The sequence below is a fragment of the Pogoniulus pusillus genome, chromosome 31, assembly GCF_015220805.1.
Source record: "Pogoniulus pusillus isolate bPogPus1 chromosome 31, bPogPus1.pri, whole genome shotgun sequence".
Classification (NCBI taxonomy): domain Eukaryota; kingdom Metazoa; phylum Chordata; class Aves; order Piciformes; family Lybiidae; genus Pogoniulus; species Pogoniulus pusillus.
Window position 1 is genome coordinate 15552513 of NC_087294.1, and position 19082 is coordinate 15571594.

The 19082-nt window shown below is 47.8% G+C and overlaps 1 protein-coding gene across 7 annotated transcripts in view; it reads right to left on the reverse strand.

The window, feature by feature from the left end:
• The window catches only part of DOP1A (DOP1 leucine zipper like protein A), a 65780-nt gene that overhangs the window by 33933 nt on the left and 12765 nt on the right, over positions 1-19082 (reverse strand). For 2 of the 7 annotated variants that reach the window (XM_064169263.1, XM_064169259.1), the window contains exons 3-14: positions 18448-18629; positions 13652-13822; positions 11502-11691; positions 10855-10953; positions 9666-9765; positions 8267-8349; positions 4600-4708; positions 3630-3750; positions 2729-2848; positions 1534-1648; positions 1053-1082; positions 423-656 (exon numbers count right to left, since the gene is read on the reverse strand). In XM_064169263.1, coding sequence (XP_064025333.1) covers positions 423-656; positions 1053-1082; positions 1534-1648; positions 2729-2848; positions 3630-3750; positions 4600-4708; positions 8267-8349; positions 9666-9765; positions 10855-10953; positions 11502-11691; positions 13652-13822; positions 18448-18629 — 1554 coding nt within the window. Of the gene's footprint in view, positions 1-422; positions 657-1052; positions 1083-1533; positions 1649-2728; positions 2849-3629; positions 3751-4599; positions 4709-8266; positions 8377-9665; positions 9766-10854; positions 10954-11501; positions 11692-13651; positions 13823-18447; positions 18630-19082 lie in introns of those variants that run through there. The other 5 variants (XM_064169261.1, XM_064169258.1, XM_064169264.1 and 2 more) reach the window with 3 other exon arrangements.

Here is a 19082-nt window from a genome sequence, read left to right on the forward strand (position 1 = left end):
TTGTGGCCTTCCAATATCTGAAGGGGGCTACAGAAAAGCTGGGGAGGGATATTTTAGGTAGTTATAGGACTAGGTGAGGAATGGATCCAAGATAGAGAAGGGGAGATTGAGATTAGACATAAGGAAGGAAGTTTTTCAGCATGAGGGTGGTGAGAGCCTGGCACAGGTTGCCCATGGAAGTGTTTCTAAGCCCAGGCTGGATGTGGCTGTGGGTACCCTGCTCTAGTGTGAGGTGTTCCTGCCCATGGCAGGGGGGGTTGGAACTGGATGATCCTTGAGGTCCCTTCCAGCCTTAACAACTCTGTGAATCTGTGATATTGAATTCAATCTAATCCAAGCCTTGCAGGTGGTTGGGCAGAGCAGACTTTTCCTTTCCATACCAAAAGCGATTTTCCAAGTTGCTGCCAAAAATACTCAGTTACCTTTTTGCTCTCCCATTCCTTGATGGAGCTGCTGTGCCCACTGGGAAGCTGCAGGATACCATCTGTCCCAGCAGACAGCAGTGGAGGCTGAACTTTGCTGAGGATCTTGGAGCAGAGCCTGAGCGAATCAGTAAGCTCAGACAGGTGCAGAGTGTGCAGGTGGCTCGTGAGCGCAGAAATCATCCTGAGCAGCAGCTGAGGCAAGTGCTCTGTCTGGATTTCAATGTAAGTCTCCTAACAAAGTGATCAAGAGTAAAACTCATTAATTGCAACACTAAATCCCACACTGGAAGTCATCTTCTCTAGCAGTGCTACCTATCAATTGCTTAACTGTGTTGTAAAATGCAGAAGGAGGAGATAGAAAAACTAATCTCTTAACATCCATGATCAATACATGCTTTACTGAAAGGAAATACAAACACATTAACTTTACAGCTGGGTAGCCAACAGAGCTAGGTAGCTTTGTCAGAGTTTGCCTTCTTCATTACACAACAAACACAGCACAAAAGCTAACAGCCATGCTAAAGAAGCTCACTACTAATATTTTTATAACCTTAATATAAAAGTTTCAGGAGGAAAGATAAAAAATGAATGAAGAACTAAAGGAAAGAAACAGGCTGATTGCCATACCTGACACAGCACTCTCATACTTCTAGTAGGCTTTGAAATGAGAAAGCAAAGAATTGAGGACAGACAGGTACAGAACAAAACAAATACAGTTTCAGTCTTTGCTATGTTAAGCAATGCCACAGAACAAGAAAATACAGATACATCCTGCTGTGACATTTAACAGAGCCTTACAAGTAACCTGCACACCTAAACTAGCATATCAGGCTGCTAAAGACTACACCTGCAATGCACACAGCATCGTTTCAGAGAAAAGAAGGCAAGGACAGCTTAAAAATTGCAGGTGTAACTCCCATAAAGGCCACTTTGCTTGTAGCCAACCAGCCTAGGAAGAAATCACACAATGCAGCTAAAACCTCTTCTAAGGGTGTCCACCGATTGACGGCAAGATGTTTCCAGGACAACTAACGGAGCAGCTGCAGCGTATCTGTAGACTACAAACAAAGAGAGCCCCAGTATCTGCTGTGAGTAACACAGTTCTTACCAAAGAAACTATATCCAACAAAAAGTCCACTAACAAGCAGAAGTTAGTCAGGGGTAGCTCAGACTGCTCACCACCACCTCCAGGCGTAGTCTGAAGTCTGGCGTGTAATGTCCTCCTGCAAAATCAGACAGGCTCTCAGGACAGTCCCTCTGCCCCTTACAGAGTCACAGACACAGCCAGGCTGGCACAGCCCCTCAGGAGCACCAAGTCCCACCTAGAACCCTGCTCTACAAGATTCACCTTAAACCACAGCCCTAAGCACCACAGCCAAACCACCCTTGAACACATCCAGGGAGGGTGACTCCACCACCTCCCTGGGCAGCTCATTCCAGTGCCTCTAAAAGAAGAGAGCCAAGATAACACATGGCACAAGCTACTGTTGGCAGAGCTGATGGGTTTGCTAGACAGGAAATAAAAGGTAGCTTTGTGATCGCTTGGGAGACTTCCCTTCAGCAGAGCACTGACTCTCTGATCTCTTGATTGCACCCATACAATGGTTTAGGTTGGAAGAGACCTCAAGGATCAGCCAGTTCCAACCCTCTGCCATAGGCAGGGACACCTCCCACTAGAACAGGTCACTCAAGGCCTCATCCAACCTGGCTTTGAATGCCTCCAGGGAGGGAGGATCCACAACTTCCCTGGGCAACCTGTGCCAGGCTCTCACCACCCTCACTGCAAAGAACCTCTTCCTAACAGCTAGTTTGAATCTCCCCTCTGCCACTTCAAATCCATTCCTCCTCGTCCTGTCATTACAAGACCTTGTCAATAGTCCCGACCCAGCCCTCCTGTAGATCCCCTTCAGACACTGGCAGGCCACTCTAAGATCTCCTGGAAGCCTTCTCCTCTCCAGGCTGAAGAGCCCCAACTCTTGTAGCCTGTCCTCAGAGCAGAGCTGCTGCAGCCCTCTGATCATCTTTGTGGCCCTCCTCTGGACTGGCTCCAACACTTCCATGTCCTTCTTGTGTTGGGGGCTCCAGAACTCCAGACATTGACTTTGTCAGAACTCACATTGTGGAGCCCACCAATCACACCTGACTGACACCGGTCAAACGATCAGAGTGTAAGGGACGAGGAAGAAAAAGACCTGCAGGCCAAATGTTCACATCAGACTAACTTCTTTGAAGAAAGAAAAAAAGAAAAGCCATGAAACAGAAGTCAAACTTCAGCCACACAGAGCAGAAGCATTGGAACCCACCTACAGCACTCTTCAAACCAGCGAGCGATGTAATCCCACATATAGTAAGGCTCAAAGGAGTTGAAGAGGAGATTGGCAGTTTTAATCAGTTCTGCTGTTTTCTTGTTTTCCCTCAGTTTGCTGAAAGGAAATACAAAGAACATTTGCCATTTTCACCCCTCATCTGTGAGTTACTTAGCTGCACATCCCTGTGAGTCTGCCCGCTGCTGGGTCATGCTGACAACTGTCATCCCCTCCTCCCTGCAGTGGTTACTGATCTGAGGCTTGCTATATTGACAGGCTCCTCCTATCAGTGACTTTCCTGTTTCTTCTCTATCCATTCTTCAGGATTTTTCTTCCAACCACCTTTTTTAACAGATCTGTTTCCCTATGATCATTCCTACAACTACCTCCCCTCTGGAGCTTTAAGTTTCTCTCTTCTCTCTACTTCTTAAGATACTCAACTCAAATATTTTCTCTTTTCTTTTAAGCATACAGATCCACAAGCAGTCTGTACCACTGGCACACCAGTTGCATGGAGCAAGCCTTTTTGTCATGGATACAGAACAAAATGTATACTGAATATTTTAAAAGTAGTAGTAAAGCCTTCAGCTCTCTGCACTGAACACAGGAGTTGCAATTGGTGTCATAGATTCATAGAATGGGTTGGGTTGGAAGGGACCTTAAAGATTACCCAGTTCCACCCCCCTGCCATGGGCAGGGACACCTTCCACTAGCCCAGGTTGCTCAAGGTCACATCCCAACCTGCCCTTGAATACCTCCAGGGAGGAAGCATCCACAACCTCTCTGGGCAACCTGTCAAAGGATCATAAAGCAAAGCAAGTCACAGTCCCACACCTCACAGTCATGTCTGCAGCAAGCAAGAGGTTCTGCTCTTTAATACAAACAACTCCTTATTCACCTGCTTAGCTGTGTGTGATCTTTGTTGAAAGAGGGTTCTGCCTGAAGCTCCAGTTCTGCTTTGCACTGTGTATACAATGTCTGAAACACTTCAATCAAGACATCCTCTAGAATGGCAGGGCCTAGGGAGAAAAGGCAGCAGTCAGTCCTACACCTTACAGCACCACTCACAGTCCAGGGCTGAAAGCTATCCAAATAAAACCATCACAGAATCAAGGAGGTTGGAAGACACCTCCAGGCTCTGCCAGCCCAACCTAGCACCCAGCCCTGCCCAATTAACCAGACCATGGCACTAAGTGCCCCAGCCAGGCTTGGCTTCAACACCTCCAGGCACTCCACCACCTCCCTGGGCAGCCCATTCCAATGCCAATTACTCTCTGCCAACAACTTCCTCCTAACATCCAGCCTAGACCTGCCCTGGCACAGCTTGAGACTGTGTCCCCTTCTTCTGTTGCTGCTTGCCTGGCAGCAGAGCCCAACCCCACCTGGCTACAGCCTCCCTTCAGGTAGTTGTAGACAGCAATGAGATCACCCTTGAACCTCCTCTTCTCCAGGCTAAACAATCCCAGCTCCCTCAGCCTTTCCTCATAGGGCTGTGCTCCAGGCCTCTCAACATCTCTCTTGAATCACATCCCTCCTGTTTCATTTCATCAACTACCTCCATTTCAAAAGGCTTTTTGCTTTCCAGGAACACAGAGGCAACTGTAGGAGCGTACAAGGCACAAGGAAAGGGCTGGGTGATGGGTTGGAGGTCTCTTCTAACCTGCTTGATTCTACGATCCTATGAAACTTCATTTGGTAAAAGGCAAATCTAATGACTACATTCAATTACCAGCCTGGAAGAGCCAAGAAATCCAGCTAGCCTGCTATGATCAAGAACACAGCTTTTCCCACTTGATTAGTAAGAGAGAGGAATTCCCAAAGCAAAACCCTCAAAACAAGTTAAAGGGTGGAAGGAGTATGAGAATTACCCAGTTCAGGCTTATCCAGCAAGCTGATAAGAATCCGAAAAGGCTTCAGGTCCTGCATTAATGTGCTTTCCTCTCCGTGCCCATTCACCTGCAATATCCCAACCATGGCCTGCAAAGAGCAAAGGCACATCAGAGACACAGAACCAGAAAGCAGGTGTTGGAAGAAGGATGCATTAGAATCTGCATGTAAAAGCCCCAGCAGAGGAAACCACTGTTTTCCTCTCACTGCAGCTCATTCTCTCCACGCCTAAGTATTATCTCTCAGCGTTAAAGGATTTCTGTGGAACAGAACTTGATCATTTGTACACGCTGAAAGCTAAACCAAAGTGGTATAAACACAACCCAACTCAGGATTTGCTTAAAGAGAACATGGAAAGTGCTAGAAAGTCAAACCAAAGTGGTATAAGCAGAATCCTACTCAGAATTTCCTTAAAGAAGACATGCAAAGTGATAAAGAAATTGTTTTACAAGGTACAGCACACAGATATCAAGGGCTTAATGCATAACCATGGACTGGGCTTGGATGGAAGGGACCTACAAAGCTCATGCAGTCCAACCCCTCTGCAGACAGCAGGGGCATCCTGAACTAGAGCAGGTTGCCCAGAGACCTGTCCAGCCTCACCTTGAATATAGGATTATAGAATGATATGGGTTGGAAGGGATCTTCAAAGGTCATCCAGTCCCACGCCCTCTGCAGTTAGCAGGGAGATCCTTGACATGATCAGGTTGCACACAGCCCTGTCCAGCCTCACTTTCAGTATCTCCAGGCATGGCCACACAACCACCCCCCTGGGCAACCTGTTTCAGCAGCCTCCTGGTGCAGAACCTGTTCCTGACATCCAATCTCAATCTGCTCTGCTCTAGTGTGAAACCATTTCCCTTGTGCTGTACCTGCAGGCTAACAGTAACAACCTGTCCACCCATTATATATCTACGTGGCACAAAACCTCCTTCACTAAGTAGACTCGACAGCAGTAACAGCTCTGAAGCAAATGAGCCAACAGCTTCTCTGTGCTGACACAATTTAGGGAACAAGCAGTAGAATAAAAACAAATAACAACAAAACTGCCACAGCTTTTGCTGTTTTCCTCTGCGGCTGGCTTTGCTGTCTGAGTCAAAGCTACCTTGTTTCTCTTACAGCTTCAGAAACAGGAGGACAAAGAAGAGATAGAGATGGGAAAGAAAGAGGCAGGCAAACAGATTTGACTCTGCTGTCTGCTACAAACAAGCTGAAAGAAAAGTCTGTATTTGAATACACCTTTAGAAAGGCAGAATGCTCAGCACTTTGTGTCAGTGGATAGGACGGGGGTGGATTGGATAAAAGGGCACACAAAGAGTCTGCCGGGAAGGAGGCAGGAAGGAGCATTGCCTTTGAAGTCTTTCAGAAGCCAGCAAATGGTTCTAGCAGGTCTCTGTAATCTGTGTTCTACAGAACAAGTCACTGGTTTTAAATGCCCATTAAAGACCACCTTAAGGCCAAAACCCAAGGGAGTTATCTCTGCTATAAAAAAAGCTCCTTCCCCTTCCACACTGTACTCCTTGCTACTGAAAATAACTCCACACTGCTCTTAGTATTTTCACCTGTAATGACACTGATCAAGCTAGAGAGATGGACAGATCGAAAAGGAAGACCACAACCAAGGGCAAGGATGAGCAGAGGGCTGGAGGACTTCTCCTATGAGGAGAGACTGAGGGAGCTGGGGCTGTGCAGTCTGCAGAGGAGAAGGCTCCCAGGTGACCTCATTGTGGCCTTGCAGTATCTTAAGTGGCCTACAAGAAAGCTGGGGAGGGACTTTTTAAGGGTGCCAGGGAGAGACAGGACTGAGGGGAATGGAACAAAGCTGGAAATGGGGAGATTCAACCTGGATGTTAGGAAGAAGTTGTTCAGCATGAGAGTGATGAGAGGCTGGCAGGGGTTGCCCAGGGAGGTGGTGGAAGCCTGATCCCTGGAGGTGTTTCAGGCCAGGCTGGATAAGGCTGTGGACAGCCTGCTCTAGTGTGAGGTGTCCCTGGGCATGGCAGGGGGGTTGGAACTGGCTGCTCCTTGTGGTCCCTTCCAGCCCTGACTGATTCTGTGGTTCTACCCCAGCAGCAAAGGCCTCCATTTTGCTAGAAGCTCACCATATTTTGTAGAGAAAGCTACATGCAAAACTATCTTGTTCAGGCCTCTCCTCTGCACTTGGTTTATTTCTGAATCATCATCCAAGGGAGGCAGAAGGGTGAGAGTGTGCCAGTGAGGCTCTTGCTGCACTGTGATTCTGGGGTCTCTTTCTCCTTAGCAGGGCAGCAGACCTCACTATCTGCACCCAAAACTGAAAGAGCTGGCTCTGTGTGGGGCTTCAGCTTCAAGTTATGACAAGCTAAATATCCTTGCATCAGCTACAAGACTGGAAGCCCCATTCTGACTCCCACACACAGCACTACAGTGCTGACTGAAGAGAAGAAAAATCCTGACCTTGTCTGTTCTCCTTACTGATGCCATCTCTGCCTGGATTCAAGATCAGACCCAAAGCATCTTGAAAGATGTTCACATGTTTTGATTACTGTGAGAGGATGAGCACAATTCCTGAGGCTAAGTGCTCTCACCTCGCTTTAAGGGTCAGTTTGCTCAACTAAGGATCCCAGAGCACTGACACAGAGAGGTTGTGGAGCCTCCTTCTCTGGAGCCTGGCAAGGCCTGTAAGGATGCATTCCTGTGCAGCCTGCACTAGATTCTCTGCTCCTGCTCTGGCAAGGGGGTTGGTCTCGATGGTCTCCAGAGGTCTCTTCCAATCCCTGTCATCCTGTGAGCCCATGAACTAGTCCTGCCTGCCAGTGGACAGTAGAAAAGATGCTCCCCTTGCCTAGAAGGAAGACCCTTCTCATTCAGACCTCCTGAGTACTACTGGATATCTTTTTTCCAGTTTCCAAGACACAGAAGAGTTTCTACAGAAGTAGAAGAGAATTCTCCAATTTCCAGTGTGGTGGTTATGGCTCCAGTGTGGTGAAGCCATAACCAAAACCCCTGCATGTATGCTACACTCACTGTGGAAGAGGAGAGAGAGCACTCTACTGTCTGTCCTGATCATGCTGTTACTCTGAATGAACACATCATAGAGTCAAAGAAGCACCCAGGCTTGGAAGGGACCACAAGGATCAGCCAGTTCCAACCCCCTGCCATGCCCAGGGACACCTCACACTAGAGCAGGCTGCCCAAAGCCTCATTCAGTCTGGCCTGAAACACCTCCAGGGATGAGGCTTCCACCACCTCCCTGGGCAACCCCTGCCAGGCTCTCACCACCCTCATGCTGAACAACTTCTTCCTAACATCCAGCCTGAATCTCCCCATTTCCAGCTTTGCTCCATTTCCCCCAGTCCTATCACTCCCTGACAGCCTAACTTCCTCCCCAGCTTTCTTGTAGCTCCCTTCAGATCCTGCAAGGCCACAATGATGTCACCTGGGAGCCTTCTCCTCTCCAGACTGCACAGCCCCAACTGCCTCAGTCTCTCCTCAGGGCTGAACACACCAGCCATGTCTTCTTGTAAAACCTTCTCAGTGGAAACCTGAGCAGGACACAACACCACAGAAGGACAGAAATTGCATGGTCCCATCAAAATGGCAGCCAACAAAGAAAGAGAAAGCAGCTTTGCTCAGCACCCATGCCACAAGAGCACACCACATAGCTACCTGGACTAACATCTCCTTAGAGAAGGTGTTGAAATAGTAAGTAGCATGCTCCTCGGGGTTGCTGTGCCTTGTACTCCTGGGTCCTATCAGGGCACCATTGTTATCAAAACCTTCAAGCAAAGAGAAGACAAGTAAGTAGCTGTCACTGCACAGAACACATTGCCCATTTCTTCAGACTAGGAATCAACACACTGGTACTGGAAACTTACCAAGAGGATGTCCAAGTAATGTTGGCAAAAGAAAGATGATTTTATAGAGTTTAATACAGCAAACTAAGGGTGATACTTCCACACAAGCAGTTTCCACACAAACTGAAGTTTAATGCAACATGACTGACCAAACTACTTCTTGTAGAAAGGAAACAAACATCCACAAACATTGAATGAGCCACAGGGAGCATCTTAGAATCATAGAATGGTTTGGGTTGGAAGGGACCTCAAGGACCATCCAGTTCCAGACTCCCTGTGCCATAGGCAGGGACACCTCCCACTAGAACAGGTCACTCAAGGCCTCCTCCAACCTGGTCCTGAACACCACCAGGAAGGTTGTGGAGCACAGAAGCACAGAATGAGATCAAAGATTCTGTGATCACACATTCTGTGCTTCTGTGCTCCACATCCCCCCTGGGCAACCTGTGCCAGTGTCTCACCACCCTCACTGCAAACAACTTCTTCCTAACAGCCACTTTCAATCTCCCCTTTGCCACTTTAAACTCATTCCTCATCGTTCTGCCATGACCAGACCTTGTCAGTAGTCCCTCCCCAGCCCTCCTGGAGCCCCCTTCAGATCCTGCAAGGCCACTCCAAGCTATCCTGGAAGCCTTCTCTTCTGCAGGCTGCAGAGCCCCAACTCTCTCAGCCTGTGCTCAAAGCAGAGCTGCTGCAGCCCTCTCAGCATCTTGGTGGCCTCCTCTAGTCTGGCTCAAATAGTTCCATGTCCTTCAGGCACTGGAATGGGCTGCCCAGGGAGGTGGTGGAGTGGCTGTGCCTGGAGGTGTTGAAGCCAAGCCTGGCTGGGGCACTTAGTGCCATGGTCTGGTTGGTTGGCCAGGGCTGGGTGCTAGGTTGGGCTGGATGAGCCTGGAGGTCTCATCCAACCTGGCTGATTCTGTGATTCAATCATTCTATTTACACAGGCCTAGTGCACAGGGCTTTGCTCATGAATGTAGGCCCTGATTGCTGCTACAAGAAAATAGCAAAATCACTTATGGAAGAGGAAGGAGCTCTTGCATGACCTCCTTCATCTTTTATGCCCAGAGAGTGTGTGTGCTTTTCTTTCTTAGGATACACAGTATTTCATTTTTCCAAGAATCTTTCTCCAGGGCATAGCAAAATACTGCTAAGGAACACCAAATCCTTCCCCCACTTGTATCAAAGAATGGATTTAGAGATGAACCCACCTAGCAGCCAGGCATAAAGCCTTCGGTTGAGGGACATGTCCCTGCGCAGGACGACGTGAAGGGCTGCTGACAGAATCCGGATCATGTCTGGCCGCGTGGCCTGAAGAGTCCAGAAGCACCATTAGATGAAACCATGGAAAGCAAGACTCTGGCTATGCTAGCAGCTTAGGGACCACTAAAACATGGCTAAGTGCCTGGTCTGACAGCCCCCAGTTCGAATCAGGACAGGGAAACATGATCCTGCTCTCAGGAAATAGAACTGTGATTACTGTTTGAGACAGACACTTTGTAATCATGTGCCCTTCATTAACAGCTAAAAGGGTGAACAGAAGGCAATGTAACAAAAAACAGTTAACTAGTCCAAAGCCTTGGAAGCAAACTCAACTAAAATCCAGAAGGAAGGAAAAAAAAAAGGAAAAATAAAAAAAAGGAGAATTCTTTTAAAAAAAGAAGAAAAATAAAAAGAATAAAAGGGGAAAAAGAATAAAGGAGAAAGAGAGAAAAGGGAATAGGGGAGAAAGAGAGAAAAGGGAGTAAAGGAGAAAGAGAGAAAAGGGAGTAAAGGAGAAAGAGAGAAAAGGGAGTAAAGGAGAAAGAGAGAAAATGGAGTAAAGGAAAAAAAGAGAAGAAAAAGGAATAAAGGAGAAAAATGGGAAAAAAGAATAAAGAAGAAAAATAGAAAAAAGAATAAAAGAGAAAAGAGAATATAGGAGAAAAAGAGAAAAGAGAATAAAGGAAAAAAAGAATAAAGGAGAAAAAGAAAAGAGAATAAAGGAGAAAAAGGGAAAAAGAATAAAGGAGAAAAAGGGAAAAAGAATAAAGGAGAAAAAGAGAAAAAAAGAATAAAGGAAAAAAAAAGACTAAAGGAGAAAAAGAAAAGAGAATAAAGGAGAAAAAGAGAAAAAAAGAATAAAGGAGGAAAAGAGAAAAAAGAATAAAGGAGAAAAAGAGAAAATAATAAAGAAAAAAAGAATAAAGGAGAAAAAGAGAAAAAAGAATAAAGGAGAAAAAGAGAAAATAATAAAGAAAAAAAGAATAAAGGAGAAAAAGAGAAAAAAAGAATAAAGGAGGAAAAGAGAAGCTCAAGCTTGGAGAAGAACCATTAACAAAGACCAACTAAACACTGCTACTGACTCAAGTGGAGCGTACTGAGGAGTTTGCCAATCCATCACTCATGTTAATAACTTACCTGGCTCATGTGGAAAGGAAAACAAAAAAGGATAAGGTCCAACGTGCTCCTCTGTACTAGGACACTGGTGTCTTGCACTGATGTGCTTACTGCTTCCACCTGAAGTAATGGCAGACCCCCCCCAAACAGTTACTTACTGTAATACACGAAGAGAACAGGCACAGAACAAGCACAGTTTATAAACAGCGACATGTACACCATTAAGTTACTGTTAAACTCTTAACAGTGAAACACAACAGGAGAAAGTTTACTCAAGGAGGAAACAACATCAACAATTGCCTTCACTCCAGAAACATTAAGCTCTTGGGGTTGAGAACAAATACCTTAGGTTTAAAAAACAAACTAACGCTCTAGGGAAGTGCCTTTCCACAAGCACAAAACTCAGCCACTTTTAACTGCAGTGTGGCACGAAGGGAAAGTTTTATGAAAAACCTAAGCGGTTCTGAAACATTAAGTCAGCTTTGTAAGGTAAAAATCCCTTTTCTCGTGCACAAAACCATCACCTCCCCCGGTGCTAGAACAGCTAAATGTGCGTTTTCAGCTCTTCAAAGGCTACCTTCAAAGATAGAGAGGACACCCAAATTCCCCACAAGTACATTATCATGTCAAGTAGCACCAATGCCTGCAGTGTTCCAGCCCAACTTTACCATTAATTCAATGTCACTGCCAATTATGTAGAGCTGATCCTCCATTGAGAGCTTCCTGTTCAGGTGGGAGAGGACATAGGTGATGCCAGGCAGGCGAACCGCAGGGCTGGTGAGGAGGCTGCCCCAGAGCGCGCTGTAGAACGCCGACTGGTCCACAGCCGAGGCAACCTTCTCCAGCAGCGTGTTTGTTCTGCAGCCAGAGCAAGCCAGATACATTAGGCCTTCTGTCACAGCTTTGCCTGCCCCCAGTTTTAATAAACACAAGATTGAATTGTTACAGAGAGGTCAAAACTCTCTTTGCCAAGTCCCAGTTACAGACTGAACCTGATAACACAGCCTGGACAGAGCAGTCCAACTAGGAAGCCCCCACAGGCCACCCTGGCTTGCAAAATGCTTCTCTTGGGCACCCCTTACATTCAAAGAGCCAAGTAACTTCCACGTCTGATACTTAAAGCCAAGTGCTGCTACAGACAGAAGCTTCAGAGGCAGCAGGAAACCACAGTCACAGACCCATGCAGGTTGGCAAAGCCCCTCGGGAGCACCAAGGCCAACCCAGAACCCTACTCTACAAGATTCACCTTCAACCACAGCCCCAAGCACGACATCCAAACCACCCTGAAACACAGCCAGGCTGGGGGACTCCACCACCTCCCTGGGCAGCTCATTCCACTCCCTGACCACTCTCTCCAGGAAAAACTTTTTCCTAGTGACCACAGCTACTAAAGAAAAGAATCAAGCAAATGGCCTTTGCCCTCTCATTCCTTGCACTGAGCAATTCTGGCAACAACAGAGTTTAAAAATGAGACAACTCTTCGAGCACAAGCAGCCCCTTCCCCTGTCCTCATCTCCCTCTGCTCCTGTGGCAGCACCTCTACACCGTCGAGCAAGCTGAGTTCCCTGTTGCAGTGATGCCAGCTACACTGGGTGTACCCATCTATGCAGAAAAAGAGCAAACATTAAACTGCTCTTCACACACAAGTCACAAAAATTCCAGCTTCTTAGGTTGGAAATACCAAGAATATGCAGGCAAGTGAAGAGTTTCAAAAACTCAAAGCCTCAGAGTGTAAATTCATCCTCAGAGCGTAAATTCATTCTAGACCAGCACCTCAAACTCCACACTCAGGATAACACAGCTGGGACTTAGACTTGCTGATGAAAAGAGACATTAAGCCTCAGGCCAGAAACAAGGTAACAGCCCATCAAGAGAGCTGGGTTGATGCTGTCTCTTACATAGGTGACTTAATGACAGATTAGGTACTGTAAGAAGTAAATCCTAAGGAGGGAAGCTTTGTTCGCTACCTTAAATTCAGTTATGTGCTCTAGACCATGGCTAATATGGCAGCAGTAATTAGTGGGTATCTGTGGAAGGGAAACAAGCAGCACATTCCTGACATGTCACCTATCTCAATCCAAAACAAGAACCAAAGAATCATTAAGGCTGGGGAAAAAGAACCTTTGAGATCATCAAGTCCAACCATAAGCACAGCATTTTCCCTGAAGCACCACATCTACAGGGCATAAACACCTCCAGGGATGGAGGCTCCAGCACTTCTCTAAGCAGCCTGGTCCAAAGTTCAACAACCCTTTTGGTGAAGGATGTTTTCTTAATATCCAATCTAAACCTTCCCTGGTTCCACCAAGGGTCACTTTCTTTTGTCCTATGACTTGTTGCTTTGCAGAACAGACTGACACACAACACTAAGGGTCATAGAACAGTTTAGGTTGGAAGGGACCTCAAAGATCATCTAGTTCCAAACCCAACCATAGGCAGGGACACTTCCCACTAGAACAGTGTCCTGGAAGGCCAATAGGCCTATTAGGTGTCCTGGCTTGCCCTGCCCTTCTGCTTCTGGGGAAAGCAAGGGCAGAAGGAAAACAAAGGCTTGGGCCATTATGTCCCTCCCAAAGTGAGAAACAGGGACCCACAGGTGTTGAGGTACTTGTGCCTTGCCAAATAAGGGTAAGCAAGCCCTGGGCTCTCCTGATATGGTCAGTCTGGCAGCTGAGTCTAGTCTGGGTGACTTCATCAGAGTTGGGGGGCAGGGAATTCCCAAACCACCACAGATCCACACAGAGGTGTCTGAAGAAAACCCGCAGGAAAAAGACAACTGCAGACCTAAATCAAACATCACCTTACCAGCACATCTTACCTGTCGTAGTACTCCGAGCCCTCCTCCAAGCCAGGCAGAATGCCAGTCAGCAGCCCCTGCAGCCCTGGCTTCAGCGTCTTCCCCAGCGGCAGGTAGTAGATCTCATACAGGCTCAGCAGGGTTGGCTTGACAGACATGGCAGCGTTGGCGAGCAGCGGGAACAGCCCCGAGCTGTGGGCACAGAACCTCTGCTCAGTCAGCAAGCTCCTCCTGGCACACTGGCTCTTGTCTACCTGCAGGCTGCTACAGCCGTGCCTGCTGGAGTGACAAGCATCAGGGTTTCATCTTGTGATCCTGCATGGGCCTAGGCCCCCACACAACGTGGCAGCCCTGCAGACCAGCAGGCTGCTGAGGCAGATCACAGCTGTGAGTGCCGACAGTGGGAGCTGGAGGGCCAGAGATGAGTCTTAACATAGAACCACAGAATGGTTTAGGTTGGAAGGGAGCTCAAGGCTCAGCCAGTTCCAACCCCCTGCCATAGGCAGGGACACCTCCCACTGGAACAGGTCGCTCAAGGCCTGGTGCAGCCTGGCCTGCTGGCCACTCCGCTCCTGATGCAGCCTTCCACCAGGAAGAGAAATGTAACAGAGCTGAGGCATCTCTGCCGGACAGAAAGGTCCATCTCGCCCATGCTGGACTAAATCATAGTGGAAAAAGTACTTCAGAACACACTGCCTTTGCACTGCCTTAAAAACAAAAGACAAGGACACTTGAGGGAAGGCACAGAAACACTTCAGTAAGACACAGCAATCACAATGCTTTGCCCCCCCAGAGGCACATTTTTAGACACTTACATGGTTAAGCAGAAACCCAATACAGATTTAGTTCACAATTCCAACCTGAAACCAGATTCTCTAACAATAAACCCACTGCTCGTGATGGAGCACTTAAAGGATTAAGAACACTGGAAGTACATTTTGAGTCTTCTGTGAATCCAAACTCATAAAAGTTACAGGTGAGATCAGACAGAGAAGTCACCTACACACTCAAAGGGCTTCTGCTATTGCAATATGGTAGCACAGACGATAATCATCAAAAGCCTGTGAAACAACTGCAGCTCTCAAAATCACTGAGGACTCAGGCCAGAAGACCCCTGACATATAAATAATATTAGGTAAAATTGAGACACAGGTCTTAAAGCTCACAGCTACAGATCTACTGTTCAAAGCATAAATAAATGACCTTTGTGGAAGCAATCTTATGCCTCTTCTAGGGAAAAAAATACCTTTCCAAAAGTGCAAAACCATTAGCAAAGATGTTTTTTGCTTTTGTCTAGAAGAATTACTGTTTTGCCATTGTCAATCCTTTCCCCTTTTCTGCAGAAAACGTGAGTTTGTTCAACAAAAGGGAAGCTGCAGGGACTGGAGCACTGCTTGAGGAGGAGAGGCTGAGAGCCCTGGGGCTGCTTAGGCTGCAGAGGAGGAGGCTGAGAGGAGATCTGAGCAATGTCTATCAAGAGCTGAGGGCTGAGGGGCAGGAAGGGAGGCACAGGGACAGCCTCTGCTCACTTGTGCCTTGCCATAGGACAAGGGGCAAGGGATGGAAACTGCAGCACAGGAAGTTCCAGCTCAACATGAGGAAGAACTTCTTGAGTGTAAGGGTCCCAGAGCCCTGGCACAGGCTGCCCAGAGAGGCTGTGCAGTCTCCTTCTCTGGAGCCTTTCCAGCCCTGTCTGGAGGTGTTCCTGTGTGACCTGTGCTGGATTCTCTGCTCCTGCTCTGGCAGGGGTTGGACTGGAAGGTCTGCAGAGGTCCCATCCAACCCCTGTCACCCTGTGATGCTGTGAACCAGCACACTGCCACACAGTCCTTCTTTGTGAGGCTCCTACTCACCCCTCAAGATTTGCTGTTGGGACACTGTCACTGCTTCCATGAAAGACACTGGAACCTCTGACAATGCCTTCGTGTGAGCAGAGTCTTCTCCCAGGCACAAGTAACAATGGCTTCTAGTTACAGTTCACAAGGTGGCGTTTTCCACTACCCTACAGCTCCTTGTGGACAAGATACTGCAGCTACTGAACCACTGCACAAGCGAGAAACCAGAGCTCTGAGCTCAGAGAGTCTTGTGGAGACACAGCCTGGAGGTGCTCCTCTCCCCCACACATGTAACTGTCCATAAACATCTTGGCAAAGCAGCACAGAGCAGCTGATGTTAAGACAAATCATTTCCATGCATTAGTACACAACTTGGCTAGCTAAAGAGAACTGTTTTCTGAAACAGGTGAGAATTTCATCTCCAGGGCCAGCTAAAGAGTAAGAACTGTGTGAGTCTGTGTAGAAAGCCAGACACACATCCCTCTATATGCACTAGAAAATAAACAGCTCCATGGCTTGCTCCCTGTGGTGGTTTGGCCCTGGTCTGGGGCCAAATGCCCACCAAAGCTGCTCTATCACTCCCCTTCTTAAATGGGCAGGGAAGAGGGGAAAGCATAACAAAAGCCAGTAATAAGATAGGAGCAATTTAATAATAGAAACAACAATCACAGAATCACAGAATCAGTCAGGGTTGGAAGGGACCACAAAGATAAGCCAGTTCCAACCCCCCTGCCCTGGGCAGGGACACCTCACACTAGAGCAGGCTGCCCACAGCCTCAGCCAGCCTGGCCTTAAACACCTCCAGGGATGAGGCTTCCACTACCTTCCTGGGCACCTTGTTCCAGAGTCTCACCACCCTCACAGAGAGAGTGATTGGCATTGGAATGGGCTGCCCAGGGAGGTGGTGGAGTCCTCGTCCCTGGAGGTGTTGAAGCAAAGCCTGAATGAGGCACTTAGTGCCATGGTCTGGTCTGGACAGGGCTGGGTGCTAGGTTGGATTGGATAAGCTTGGAGCTCTCTTCCAACCTGGCTGATTCTATGATTCATGCTGAAAAACTGCTTCCTAATATCCAGTCTGAATCTACCCATGTCCAGCTTTGCTCCATTCCCCCCAGTCCTGTCTCTACCTGACAGTCCAAAAAGTCCCTCTCCAGCTTTCTTGTAGCCCACTTCAGATCCTGCAAGGCCACGAGAAGATCACCTGGGAGCCTTCTCCTCTCCAGATAGAACAGCCCCAACTGCCTCATTCTCTCCTCACAGCAGGGCAGCTCCAGCCCTCTGCTCATCCTCGTGGCCCTCCTCTGGACACCTTCCAGCACCTCCATAGTCCTCTTGTCCGAGTGGCTCCAGAGCTGCATGCAGTGCTCCAGGTGGGGTCCCTGCAGCGTGGAGTAGAGGGAGGGGATCACTTCCCGCCCTGCTGCCCACACTTAAGCAGAAGCAAAAGCAAAGAGAGATTTGATTCTCTGCTTCCCACCAGCAGTGGTCAGTCTCGGGAAGCAGGGCTCTGGGTGCCGCGCTTGCTCTCAAGGACAGACACCACTGACTACCCTCCACTTCCTTCTTTCCGTCAGCTCCTGTGTCTGAGCTGGCATCATATCACATGGAATACTCCTTTGGCCAGTTTGGGTCAGCTGGCTCAGCTGTGTCCCCTCCTGGCACACTCTTGGGGTGGGTAATGCTGGGAAAGCACAGCCTGGATGCTTGTTCTGCGGTAGCCAAAACACTGCTGTGTTATCAGCCATGGCACTGCCAAACACAGCACTAGAAAGATGCTTTGAGGAGAAATAACTCCAGCTCAGCCAAACCCAACACACACACCCCACTCAGCCAAAATCCTCTTGGAGGCTTAGGAATCAGCATATTCTCACTACACTTTCTTTTCAAGGTTATCCTTTTCTCTCATTATCAGCAGTTCTACAGTCTGAAAGGAAAACTGTACTTGTCCTCCCATGCTAGCAAAACAGGGAGCCTTTCTGTTCTGGAAATCTGACTGCTTGGAAAAGAACACTTCTTGCAGTGAACTGTTCTCAATTTCTTTTCCAGCATCACTTAGATTCCAACAGAAAAACATCATGTGGAAACAAAGAAAAAAGCATTCACACTTTGATTACTGCATATACTGTACATGGATGCATAAGACTTGATTTCAGTTAACAAACAATAAATTCCAGGTTTTCTAGCACCAAAGGTGGTTCCCAAAAAACATTTAGGTGAACTGTTTAGATTCAGATGCACAACGTTCAGGAGCAGTGTACGGCTACACTAGCACCACGAGTCAAAGGTCATCGTGTTCAACACCCCCTGCACTCATCAGGGACACCTCCAACTAGATCAGGCTGCCCAAGGCCACAGCAAGTCTGATCTTTAATGTCTCCTCAACACATCCCTGGCAACCTCTTCCAGTATTTTACCACCCTCATTGTAAAGAACTCCTTCCTTATGTTCACCCTGAATCTATCCTGCTCTAATTTAAAACCATTTCCCCTTCTCCTATCCTCACAAGCCCCTGTAAAAAGTCCTTCCTCAGCCTTCCATAGAATCAACCAGGTTGGAAGAGATCTCCAAGCTCATCAACCTATCACCCAGCACTATCCAATCAACTAAGTGCCTCATCCTGTAGGCTCCCTTCAGGTACTGGAAGGCTGCTATAAGAACTCCCCAGAGCCTTCTCTCCCCCGGGCTGAACAGCCCCAGTTTCTTCAGGCTGTCTTCACAGGAGATGTGCTCCAGCCCTCTGATCATCTTGGTGGCCTTCCTCTGGACCCACTTCATCAGGTCCATGTCTCTCCTGTGTTGGAGGCCCCAGAACTGGACACCAGGTGCGGTCACACCAGAGCAGAGAGCCAGTAAGAGGAGGAGAAGGATCGGACTGGTCTTTGCTCCACAACAAAGCAACAGCATTAATACACACTGCAGGAAACAAAAAGCGCCTCAACTGTGCATGAATTATTCAGCAATTCATTGTCCAGGCTACCATACCTGTAGAGGAAAAGATCTTTGGCCAAACGTTTGGGTCCAATGATTTTGAAGATGATCTCATAGGTCTCAAGTGCCTTCCGATGAACCCCTCCCGGCAGCGCTGGGTGAAGGCATTGTGCTAAGCGCTTGCCTATAGTCAGCTTCTTCGGCACCACCTGGTACTTGGCGTTGTTCTGCAGTACCTGGCAAAGCAACACGTGCACAACAGCAGCACAAAGACACCATCAGCCACATTTTACAAAGCAGTGGTCAATAAGTTGGGTACAACACAACAGAAAACCACCACTCCTAGGGGGTTCAATGGAGTTGCTTCTTTGCCAGGCCTTTCGCTCGCACACTTGCTGCAGGTGGAATTACCAAAGCATTTACAACTTCATTTCCACACTTGCAGCCTGTTTGCAGCATTTTACACCCTTTTGAGGGCAAAAGCTATTATTTCTGTTAGCTTCAACTGATTGCCAGTAGCCCAAAAAGGGTTATCAAACTGTGGGTGGCGAGTTTGGGAGAACTCTAAGGAGCTGTTACAGAGAAAGACACAACATACACTGCCTGCAACTATATCATCACTTCAGCACCAGAACACAGACCTGTGTTTACAGTTTCAGATCTTTTCTTTCCCAACAGCGTAGCCTTTA